The following is a 12,846-nucleotide window of genomic DNA, read 5'->3' as shown; positions in this document are numbered from 1 at the left end:
AGTAAATTCCACCTTTGTCATATGAGTATGGGCAGAGTTTTTCGTACTTAGATAGCAAATGAAATATGTTTGAAATAATGCAAGAAGCCCTCCTTTATTGGTTTCTTTATTTCTTTAGCTGTACATTTATGAGCATACAAAATATTACAATACCTTAATAAAATGTATGTACATATGTGTGCCGACCCATACTCGTTAGCTGCAAGCGTAATTTGAGAAAGGTCTGCTATATGAAGAGTCAAATCGCCATACAACCAGCTACTGAATTGAATTCATAGGAAGCAGAAGCAGAAAAGCCGACGGCAGGAAGAAGTGATATTTGAAGTGTCTTTATTGGTTCGAAAGCCTTTTGCTGCAGTTGGATTTGACAAAAAGGTGTCTTTAGGCAAACTAAATTTTGTAACTCAAAAATAAAAATTGTATATTTTAGCTGAATGTTTCGTCTTTCTACATTTCAGTAATAGTTATGTGCAGATGATAGTACCAAAAATTAGTTATTTATTTAGTTATATGAGAAATACTGCATTGTTTAGCCTATTAAAAGAATAAGTAAATAAATAAATATACTCATACATAATTACATTAGAGGAGTTAGGCAACTAGCATCAGAGGCGGTCTAAATAAAAATTTTAATAACAATTTAGTATCTGTAGTGTACCCAATGGCCGATACTTCTACCTAAAAGTTCCTTTGTGTCCTACTACACGCTTTAAAAGTCGTTCTATTATTTACTAGCCCTATTGACAGGCACTACTATCGTTAAATGTATTACATCAGGCTCTATTTAATCCATATGTTCCCTGCCTCAGGCTGGGAATTGGTTGACAGAAAAATTCGTTCAGCAAATTTACCGCCTTGCGGCCTTGCGGATAAATTTCAGAATATCTGCAACAGGAGCATTCGCGATTTCATTCAAATCATGCAGATCCCTTTGATCTCGTTGAAAGATGTGCAGTCTTGTTTTTACTAAGGCAATGTAGTTGCACAAGATATGCTCTGCGGTTTCATCATCCTGCAGACAGAGCCGACACTCTGTGTCATTCTCAATGTGCGTTTTTGAGAGATGGTAATTTAAGTGATAGTGACCTGTCAGATTTAATAGTAATAGTGACCAGTTAGAAGGCCTTCTACGTTCCTGAAGTCTACTTTCCGCATGTTGTGCAATTCGCTATTATTGGTAAAAGGTCTTATAAGGTCTTATAAGCTTAACACAGTTCTTGTGTGACTTGCCAATGGTTAAGTCTTTGAGTTTCCTCCCAACTATTTACGCTCTATTTAGCTTGTAAGTACAATTGATTGTTCAGAATTTTTTGTAAATTCATTCCCATTCACACGCAAAGTAAGAAATTAAAAAAAAAATCATTCTCAAAATTAAATTCGGCCCTTCAGTAAGGAAATAAGTTACCCTTAAGTCAAGAAATAAACTAAATAACAATATGAATTTATCTTACCGCTTTAAGCAATAAGTTAAATTTATCATACATCCAAGGTGACGCAAAATTAGTCATCCCATTTTATTTTTGGTCAAAATAAATCAATCAGAAGAATTTACTAAATAAAAAAAAATATTCTGAGTGATGGAAATCTTTATTTTGACCTTTACGTGCTCCACTGTAAGACTGTTTATCTGTTTCTATACTGCAACTGTCTAGTTCTCAATTATGAAATATGATTGACTTACGAAGTCCTTTATAAAAATTAGAAATCTTCTGGCAGGCTGATTAATTTTGCGCCACTTTGTATATCAGCTGTCGAAAGTTAAACATTTTTCTTGATTATTTAGCCTTAATAAATAAACAAATTATTTTTTTTAGCTACGGTGGTAAGCCAAATGCAGAGGAGTTCGAGACTTCGAGTGCCATGAAACTTATTGGAAAAACGTTGGAAAAAAGACCAGAGAAATAAATCGATGAAAAGGATAGGTAATTTAACTCGCGCTTTGATTTAATAAGAAAATGCACAAGGAAAGTTGGAATGAATTTTACAAAGCAAAAAAAAATATATAATAAAAATGCAAGCAATTTGAATTTTCCTTTACAAAAAAAAAACAGGAAACACATTTTACTAAAAAGTATAAAAATAACACAAACAAATTTTATTTTCCTTTACCCAAAAAAAAAGTTGGGACACATTTTACGAAAAAAAAATATATAATATAATTCAAAAAATATATATAAAAATAATGCAAAAAATTTTCATTTTCCTTACAAAAAAACCTATTTTACCAAAAATTATAAAAATAACACAAAAAACTAGAATTTTTGTTTATAAAAAAAGGTGGTGCACATTTTACCAAAAAATATATTGTATATTATATAATTAAAAAAAAATTTATAAAAATAATGCAAAAAGTTTAATTTTGCTTCACAAAAAATCTATTTTACCAAAAAATATAAAAAAAGCAAAAAATTTAAATCTTGCTTTACCAAAAAAAAGTTGGACCACATTTTACCAAAAAATATAAAAAAATGAAAAATATTTAAATTTTCTTTTACCAAAAAAAAGTTGGAACGCATTTTACCAAAAAAAAAAAGATATAAAATTAAAGAAAATAATGCAAAAAAATTTAATATTGCCAAAAAAGAATAAACTCTAATCCTTAGGCATATAATATCTCTTATCACCGGCCACTGCCTATTGGGCACTCACGCACGTCGGCTCGGGGTTCCTCAAAACGACCTGTGCAGATACTGCGAGGACGAAGATGAGGAAGTATCGAGCAGGCATTTGCTGTGCAGTTGTCCCGGTCTAGCCAGAAGTCGACTCGCTCTTCTAGGCTCTCCAACAATTGACAATCTTTCAGTACTCTCGAACCTGAATATCGAATCTCTCATCAAATTCTCGAAACGAATTAATATCTTTGACCAAAATCTACAATAAAAATCTCAGTTAGGTGGGGAAATCATATAACGTAATGAGCTCTAGGGCCACACAACGGACCCAACTTGCGATCTATGTGGCACTCCGATGCGGGGTCACCCTTAAACCAACCAATCCTTTTCTGATTATTTCATGCCATTTTGAAATGGGATGGCATATTCATATGTCTGTATGGATATAATTTCCTCCAAAATATTAAACAGATAATTAATTGTAATTATGGACCTTACATATTATATTATATTAAACAAAACATGGAAGCTGATTGCAGCAGAGTCTACAAACTATCGCATATCCTCAACTTGTTTTAAATTTTTTTTTTTGGTAATGGAAGCTGATTGCGGCAGAACCTACAAAATATCTCATATCCTCGATTTTTTTTACCTTTTTTTTTGTTTTATAAAACTTTTAAATATCGGGCTGTGAAATCTTCAAATAAACTTTTATTTTCAGCAGTCGCTTCAAGAACTTCGTGCTTCTTAAACAAAATCCGTACGCAATACACAAAAGCACAGGATTGTCGAAATTAATATAAATGTCCAAGCTCTCTCAAATAATCTGATCTATCGTACAGTTATTTGCGATATTTGCAACAGGCCAAAAAAGTGCCTCGAAATCTAACAAAACTTTTAAAATTAATTTTTTTTGTTTTTTGTATGACACTAAATGCACAGGTAAGTAAATATAGATTAAGAAAGGTATTAAATCTTTCCTACAAATTGATCAGAAAAAAATTTGTAAGCTGCTTTTTTAAGAAAAAGTTCTTTTAAGCCTTACAAAAAATTTTTAAGCTGCTTTTTTAAGAAAAAATTCTTTTAACCCTTTAATTGTATGTACTCGTCAGAGCGAAACGAAAATTGTTCGCATAATGTCAAGTATACTCGTCGTGAAGATGAAAAAAAAATCGCATTCGAATTATTTTTCAACGAGTAAACTGTAATTTTACCCCCCGAAAAAGGGCAAATAAGTCTTTTCAAAAATGTACATTTTAGAATATTCTTTAGTCTGGCAACCTTATTAATTTTAATACACAATAGCTTGTATTAAGCTGAAATAACAAATTCTAGAAACTTTTTCAAATAAAAAACCATTTCGTATGCATTTCTCAGTTGATTATGCGATGAATAAAAATATATATTTTCTAAAAACCCAACACGTAACGTTTGATTTTTAGCCATAATTGCCTACTTTTTTACAGGCAGAAAATTTTTAATCTGTTTATGTCGAGTATACTCGCCTCTGCTGGAAAATAATTAAGCAAGCAGAAAAAGTTTTTCGAAACAAAATTATGCAGTTAAAGGGTTAAGAGTATACCAATTCTGCAAGAAATTAAGAAAAAAAATTCATTTTCGAAATTTCATTTATTGTATTAATTAATTTCGCCCCTTCAGCAAGGTTGTTACCATTGACTTAAATAAAGAAGTAAAATAAATTGAGAATTGGCCTGTTTTTAGTGAGAATTTGTGCACAGGTAAATATCTTAGCGCTTTAAGAAATAAGTTAAATTCAGCGTACAGCCAATCATCCAATTTCGTTTTCGAATAAATTTTTCATCTATTATAATATAATAAAAAAAAATATTTTGGTAAGAACTCTAAATATTTTTGGCTTGTAGAAACTCAAAAAAAATTTTCTTTTCGTTATTTTTATTTCACTTGAAAACCTGCTGCCAAAATTTTACTGATTGAGAGTAAATTTTTTTTTTTGACGAAATTGAATGGTAAATACTGCATAAAAGCGTATTCACACTACGTTAAAAATTTGCTAGAAAAATTTAGTGATGTAGTGAAAATGGCAACTGACTTTCAAATGGACAACTATAAAAGAGTTCTTTAAAAAGCGTTCTAGCTTAAACTCTGTCATATGGGAAATACCAGTTTAACTATCACAAAACTTAAAAAGGAAGCGTTTAACTGCATTTTTAATGCATTTTCAATTAAATTTTATTCACATTTTTATAAACAAATATCTGCTGCATTTCGGTTTACTATGCACAAATTTATATTATTCGGAAAAAAATATAAATTTTGATGACACACCGAATAAAAAAAATGATTATAAGTATATTAATTAGCATACTTTTTAAATATTTTTTTGTATTCCTATTATTGGACAACAAAAGTAGCTTAAAATTCCATAATTTTTCATGCCCCCGTAAGCCATGTTACCAAATTTTTCGGATCGCATTATTTTACGAATTGCAATAGATTCAACGAAAGTCATTAAATAATTTTTTTTCCAGCTTGTTAAAGTATTTTTTGCAACTTACTTTCCTATAGAAGGCTTCTAAAGCTCACAATTGTAACTAACTATTTTTTTTCCTTTTTCACTCCTCTCGGGAGCATAGGGCCTCGACAAGACTCAGTCCTGCGTTGGTTTCGTTAACCGATTTGATTTCTGGCAGGGTAGGTGATTAGCATGCCGCTACCAGTGTAACTAAATATATTTACAATTTAAAAAAATTCTCTTAAATCAGTCTTTCACTATGTTTGACGTTTCATAATATTTGTGTATTTTGCCTACATCCTGTGCGTACAAACTGACATATGTACATAGATTTGTTTTTATTTTAAATTGCCACTGACCTTTCTCGGCGCTTCTCGCACGATCTTTCAACTGTTTGACGATTCCATATTTAACGGTGCCAAATTGTATCATTTTATTGATCGTTTCTTGATGATTATCTTTAAAATCACTACGCATTTCACACAAAACAGTTGATATATGATTTTTCATTTAAATAATATTTTTAATATTTATAAGCTAATTTCAAATATTGAAAAATTGGCTTACACTTTTTACGTTACTTAGCTTTGGTTGTTAAGCTTTCTTATGTTTTTTGTTGCTCTTAAAAAGGGCAAACAAAATTTACCACACACAAATCAATTTGCAATGATTTCAGTTGCCGTTATAAGTCATAAGTTTACTGAAATTTCCATTTCTGAATGCGATTGTGACTTGAAGGCGGCGCTTTTGTTGTGGTGCAATTTGAGCGCGTCATTAGCGTAGAATTTTTGAAATAAATGAAATTGAGAAAAATACGTGGGTGGCGTTTTTCCAATTGGTTTGAGCGCTCAATTCTTGATGTTGGTGTGCGACGTGAAATGTATTTAATTTTTTATAAATTATTGCATTTCCTTTTTTTTAGCTGTAAGCGTTGCATTATAACTTTTTATTTTTTTTAATATAGCAAAATATTTAAGTAACTTTTTTCGTTGATGATTAGAATTGAAATTGCGATATTTTTTAATTTAAGTAAATTACACAGCGCGCTTAGAGAGAGCTTAGCTTTTGTATTAACCGCCGGCGTTGCTGTGGCACCGTATTATTGTTGATTGGCCGTTCAGTCGGTTGCTCGATTGCTCGATTGTTGTTTACGCTACACGCTGCCGTCATCAACTGTCATCATCATATTCATTTAAACTTTAATAATGCTCGCCACCGCTCATAATGTGTAATATCAATAAATTCGTGTGTCGCTGTTGCTTTCAATTACAATATTTTTTTGCGTTCTCATGTGTGTATTTGTGTTGTTTTTTTTTTGGTTGCTTTTTTGTTTCGCCGCTGATGATGAAAAATCGCTTTGCCATTGCGTCGCTGTCGCGCTGCTACTGCGCTGCCGCTAGCGCCTCCTGCTGCCTACTTCTGTTCATATATAGATATGACTTTTAAGCGTTACTCCTATTCCACACACACGCACGCTCATACATATCTACACACGCATGTGTTATGTGCGTGTTTGTGCGCGCTGCCGTTTTTGGACACTTTGTAGCGCTCGCCGCTGCTGCTGCCGTCGTTCAGAATACTGGTGCTATTGCCGGCAACTTTTTCCTCTTGCCCCACAGCAGCAACAAAATCCAATCCGAATGTTTTCTTTTTACTTCAAACTTTATAATTACGGAAATTGCTGATTTAGCTTAGTTTTTAGTATTGTTTTACCGTCGGCAATCGTATTTTAAAAATTTACAGGCCCTTGAGCACCAGTTAATATATTTTTGTGTCACTCAGGCGTTTTTCGTAATGTTTCTTTTTTTCCTAATTTCAATGAGAAACAATTGCATTTATTTTAGTCTAATTTTGATTGTCACTATTTATGTAAAACACATTTAAAGTCTTTAGTCATTATTTATGTTTGTCTAAAATTCGCATATTTTATTTCCTTATATCACTTTTCCTTTGCTGCGGTTCCTCGTTTCAGCAAAAAAAAAATATATATATATTGATTCACACTTTCGTCGGTAAGTCTATTAAATTCAATCAATCATTTATCAATCCGCGTATCGACTATCCGCTTCGTATCCACACAATACTCTCGACGCAACACGTAGATATTGCTTCTTACGTTTTCTTTTTTTTTGTTCTGTTCTTTTCGTGTACGAAACCTCTTAATACCAACTCTCCGTATCACACTATGAGCGTACGAACGTTCCACACGCGCGTCAAAATAGCACTGACACAAACAATAATAATCGACCGACCAAAAAGTCACTCAAACAAAAATATACAAAATATACCGCGTGCAAGTAGCGTCGACGTCAACAACAAAGTCATAAAAGCAGCAGCGACGCAAGCGGCTGCAACTTATACCAACACTACTGCGCTTGCTGTTGCTGTTTATTGCATGCTCGGAGACAGATCAGTCCAAAAACGAGTATTATTGTTGCCCATTATGTATACGTATACATCATATATGTTTGCATATATGAGCGAACACACACACACACGTATTATCTATGCTCACCTTTGCTTCGTCGCTCATTGCTTGCACACTCACTGCTGCTGCTGGTGCTGCCGCTGCTGGGGCTGCCGCGCTTACTTTGCAACTATTTTGTTACTTTTTCGGCCCCCCTTAAAACTCCCTTTATATTAGTAGGTTGGAAAAAGTCATATAACTCCGTGTTAGCACTCAACATACACACATTCACTCACACATGCGCTGACGCAACTAATCTCCGCAATCCACTCACATTCATACACTCACTCATCCATTTTTATACCATTTTTATTCATATTCATGTACCTCACACCTATTGTTATATATAATAATATTTTTCACATTCGCTTACTCTTTTTACCCAACGCCTCTCAATGGTGGCTAGAGCACTCATACACTGAACTACTATACTCAGCCCACAGCTACAGGCATGCATTCATTCATTTATTGCTGCTGCTCCTGCTGCTGTTACTTACTCTACTCTGCACCATCATCATATTTTTATTCCTATATTTCCCAGCACACATATACACAAGACTCATACTTATACGTACACTCTACACATTTTGTTGCTGCTATTATTTCTCGAGTTTCTCGACTGTTGGCGCATTCACACGCACGGTCAACGAGGGCAACTGTTAGACAAGCGTTCACCTTCACGCACATACACGCATCCAACCAGACAGGCCGGCCCAAGCCAGGCTGGTAGTCAGTCAAGTCAACAACGCAAAGTACTTTTCACTCACACCCACCACCATTGTTAATGTAATTTTGCTATTGTTGCTCTCTATAAAAATAATACAGAGTCAAGTTAGAAAAAATCAAACGAAAGAGCAACAACAGCAAAGCAAGTGTGCACACACAGCACCGCACAACAAGTACATTCGTTTGCTAATTTCTATAACAGCATTTACCTGTTCGTCTGTGGCTGTTACTGCGCTGTTGACTGAAGTTCTCAGCAGATCTGCTGCTCGTTCATTTATGATTCTCATTGCAAATTATGAGTCGAAGCAATGGCACTGCTGTTACTATGTATGCATTGCTCTTGCGATTGTTGTATTTATAATGTCTCTGAATTTAACCACTTTGTTGCCACTCATTTTTCTGCATTTCTGTATTTCGTTAATGCTCTCCATAACCGGTACTATTTCCTTCCGCAGCACTCTCTGCTCAGTCAACGGCTGTTATGCGCTACCGACTGCTGCTACTGTTGTTGATTTTTCACATGTTTTCCATGTTACCTTTGTTGCTTTGTTTGGGTGCTTGTTTGGCCAACAGCTGCGGCTCCTGTACTCATTCGCATTCTCTCGCCTCCTTATTATAAAATTTTTTACAACTGCATGCTACAACAAATATTGCAAATTTCTGCTCAGTACCACCTTTATGTATAATTGTCACTTGTGTGATGTTGTTACTTGTATGTTGTTTCTGTTACACCTGATTGTAGTAACTGCGCCGCGCAGTGTTTATGAATACCATTGTCGCCGTCTCTTCATATTCGTATACTCTTTTGCACTGTGCTCATGTTACATCTAGAAGGGAGGTGGGCACAGTGTAACGGAGACCGAGTGCGGTAAATGGTTGACTTTAGAAATTATTAAATATCTAAAATATATGAATTTATCTTCAGACATTTATTAAAAAAATTTACTAGACTTAGACTTACAAAAATAGTAATGTATTTTAAAAAGAGCCTCTTTAGATTCAATAATTTTCTTTTTGTGTATTAAGATTATAATTTCATACCAAATTTTGTCGCCCATTGTCCATTTGCTTATTTTTACATGTATTTTGTATCGTTTTTTGTTTTCGGTGATCACAGCAAATCGGTTTAAAATTTGTTCTTTGCAACCTGCCAAAAATGGGGAAAAAATTATGCAGTGCTGCCAAATCGTATGCAACGTTGGATTCAAGCTAAATTTAATTTTTTTATTCACTACTCGCTAGGTGATTCGTGAATCGAAAGCAGCTAATATCTACACTCGTTTCAGTTTTTTTCAATTTGATTTGTATATGACAACTGCTCACAGATAAATTTCTCAAAAATTAACGAGTCACGTTTTTAATAAAGAATATGTCTGAGCATAAAAGCATAGTTCTTCTTTCCAATATATTCTATTTCAATTTTCGAAATGTCATATGTCTTAGCACTTTTTCGAATGATTTATTTAACTGCAATAAAATGACAACGACGTGTTGACGTGTTTTCTCAATCTCAGTATTCACAGAATAATTTAGTCGATCAGATTTAGAAATAAAGAGAACAGATTTAATGTGACAGAAAAATTATCAAACATAACTCATCAGAAAGATCCAACTAAAATCTTGAGGAAAAATGTATTTTGATGGACTACTGCATTGCACACGACAATTAAATTGTAAGAACTATAAAAGCGGCCTCTTCAAAGAGATGAGGTATGAGGTATTAATGTTTGTCGGATATTTATATGTAGATATTTTAAGTCGATCACAATAGTAGATACTACTTGAACGAATTTGCGTTTTCGTAATATTTTCCAACAATACAACTTATCTAAAAGAGGATAGCTAATATGTATAAGCTAACCAACAACTTAGGATTTGTGTTTGGGTTATTGGCTAGAGGATAAGGAGGACAATTCGTATATGTATATAATCTTAAATATGTTATGTACATTCTTATAAGCATACATACTTACATATTAACTAGAACGGTTTAGACAAAATTTTCTGAATCTTTTAATAATACCTAGAGAGATTACAACAACAGGAAACATTCTACTTCGGCATCGTATCTTAAACTATTTTCTTTATTTTTTTTTTTCTTCTTTGGCGTTTTGATTTGTGAAATAAAATAGGAGTATAGAAAAATGTAGAATTTTGAGAATTAGATTTATATTTATTTATACTAAGAACTATAAAAAACATTTGCATTGTCAGATAAATATGTACCGCAGTTGTAAAAAAGCATAATTTTTTTTTTTTAATTTTTAGTTTGGGTGACAAGAAATCCATATTTTTGCGTAAAATGTTTGCGCAAATGGCTTAAAACTGTTTTATGTTCGATATCTACCTCCTGGGCGATGTTACGACTACTAATGTGCCGGTTAACTTCGATTATTTCTGTGATCTTATTGACATTTTCGATATTATCGACATTTCTTTAATATCAAAAATGCCTGAACAGCATTACAACCATCCACCGCAAAAATGCTGGATTTATTTTTCCTCAAACTAATATTAGTATTAAATTTAGACTATAATGTTAATGTAAAAAAATTAATTAATTAATCTTTCAAAGTGCCAAAGTATTAGTCCAGAAAATCTAGTGCTTAATAAACAATTATTGCATTCATTCTGAAAAAATAATGCGTGCAATTTTCGCTAATTAAATTAATGCTTATGAAAAATATATTAGTTCAATCGTTTTGCTTTAATAAAAATCATTAACTTTTTTTTTCGTTCCTATTTCTGAAGTATAATACACCCATACCATGATGTGCTCAAGTTGGGCGGTTGCTTTCATTCGCAACCATAACTAATATACCTAAATGCCAGATATATGCGTGGAATGCCAGCAAGTTTCGCAAAATTAGTCATTCTAAAAAGTGTGATTGCTAAATATGAAATATGAATTAGTTCCTATTGTTATTTTGTTCGTCTAAGACCTTATGTGTATTATTGTATTGCATTTTCGTGTTTTTAAACGATAATTTGAAGCAACTTTATTATAGATATTAAAATTTGTTGAATACACACGTATCGGTTTTTAAAGATTTCGGTGTTTAAAAGGTTTTTCGAAGGAAATTACTACTAGAAAAAACATCTGCTTTACTTACTAAATTGAAATCACGCAAATAAACTGAAACAATTTTTATTAAGGTATGTATATAATTCCCCTAAACAAATATTTAAATTAATTATATACGAATACAAATTTGAGAATTTCATCTATTCTAAAGAATTCTCAAAATAATTCCTATAGCATATTTCCTAAAAATATTAGTTTAAAGTGTCCAATTCTCCACACTGTAGTTACTACAAGTACATTTTGCCTTAAAAATCATACGCATCCAAGTCTTTGTAAGTAATATAGGTATCTACATAAAAAAAAACTTCAAGTTATTTTTATTGGCTTTTGCATTGCTGAAATTATTGTTGCTGCTGCTGCCACTACCATCATTGCCACTGCCTTCTCATACTCACCAGTTATTACAGATTGTTGTTGCAGCGCTTTCATATTTCCTTAATGTTTTCCAATGTTCTGAGCAAACATTTTTTAACGGCTCCATCATTTTTACTCATATCTTCACTACTTCGCCACAAAAGCAGAGCTCTCCTGAATTCTCGCCTCTCGCTTGCACTCGCGCAACAGTGGCCCAATGGCGGCGACCATCTACTATCGGCACCCGAACACCAACGTACTACAACAGTTCGTTCGTTTGCTCTCTTTCACACCAGCGCGCGCAGTAGCCCTGCGATTAATAATTTATCATAATTCATTCATATCATGTCTTATGGCAGGCAACACATAAACGCACACACACTTTAGCTTGCAGGCAGACAGGCAGGTCGACAGACTGGTTCCGTTTTCTTTGCATGCGCGCGCCCAACCTTCTTTCTCAGCGTCGGGACGAGCTGGTTGTTAGAGTAGGAGCGCATGCTAGTAGTGTTCTCTTTTGCAATCGCTACAACTTGTGGATTGTTGCTACTACTGCTGCGCTTATACTTCCTTTTTTTAATAATTTGGCTTATAAGATTTTTGTCTTGAGGCGCAGCAATAAAACCAACAACAACATGGAAGGCATTTTTACCATTTCATTTCGCATTCAGTGTTTCTCCGCTCACTGCTGTTGGCTACATTGAGTAGGGGCGCTCCTGTTGTTTTTGTGTTTGCATGCATTTGTGGTAGTCGTGTAGCTGGTGCAGATCGTTACTGGCATTGTTTTTGCTTTTGTTATTGCTGTTCGTATGAATATTATGAACCATCTATCAACATCACAAATGTTGGTGGAACGTTTTTCTCGTTGTTGTTGTGCTACCTTCATTGCTCGCGAAAAAGGTAACTCCCACTTTCTTAATTGTTCACCACTTTCCGGATTTTTTTATCTTTTGGCAATTGTTAAATTTGTTTTTTTTTTGTTTTTTTTTTTTTGCTGTCTTTATTTCATTACACATTTTCATTTTTTTCACTTAGACATTAGTACTCGAACACGCACACATACTTAAAATGTACATATGTATGTATATACGTACATACATGCATGCATATT

General features: G+C 33.4%; 1 protein-coding gene across 3 annotated transcripts in view; it reads right to left on the bottom strand.

Moving 5' to 3' along the window:
* LOC128862998 (homeotic protein spalt-major) overlaps positions 1 to 7,313 on the bottom strand; it is a 61,690-nt gene extending 54,377 nt beyond the window's left edge. For all 3 annotated transcript variants that reach the window (XM_054101866.1, XM_054101865.1, XM_054101864.1), the window contains exon 1: positions 5,466 to 7,313. In XM_054101866.1, coding sequence (XP_053957841.1) covers positions 5,466 to 5,616 — 151 coding nt within the window. In that variant the 5' untranslated portion in view covers positions 5,617 to 7,313. The remainder of the gene's footprint in view (positions 1 to 5,465) is intronic.
* Positions 7,314 to 12,846: the final 5,533 nt, after the last annotated feature.

Source organism: Anastrepha ludens, chromosome 5 (assembly GCF_028408465.1).
Source record: "Anastrepha ludens isolate Willacy chromosome 5, idAnaLude1.1, whole genome shotgun sequence".
Taxonomy (NCBI): domain Eukaryota; kingdom Metazoa; phylum Arthropoda; class Insecta; order Diptera; family Tephritidae; genus Anastrepha; species Anastrepha ludens.
This window is presented reverse-complemented; position numbering and strand designations above follow the sequence as displayed.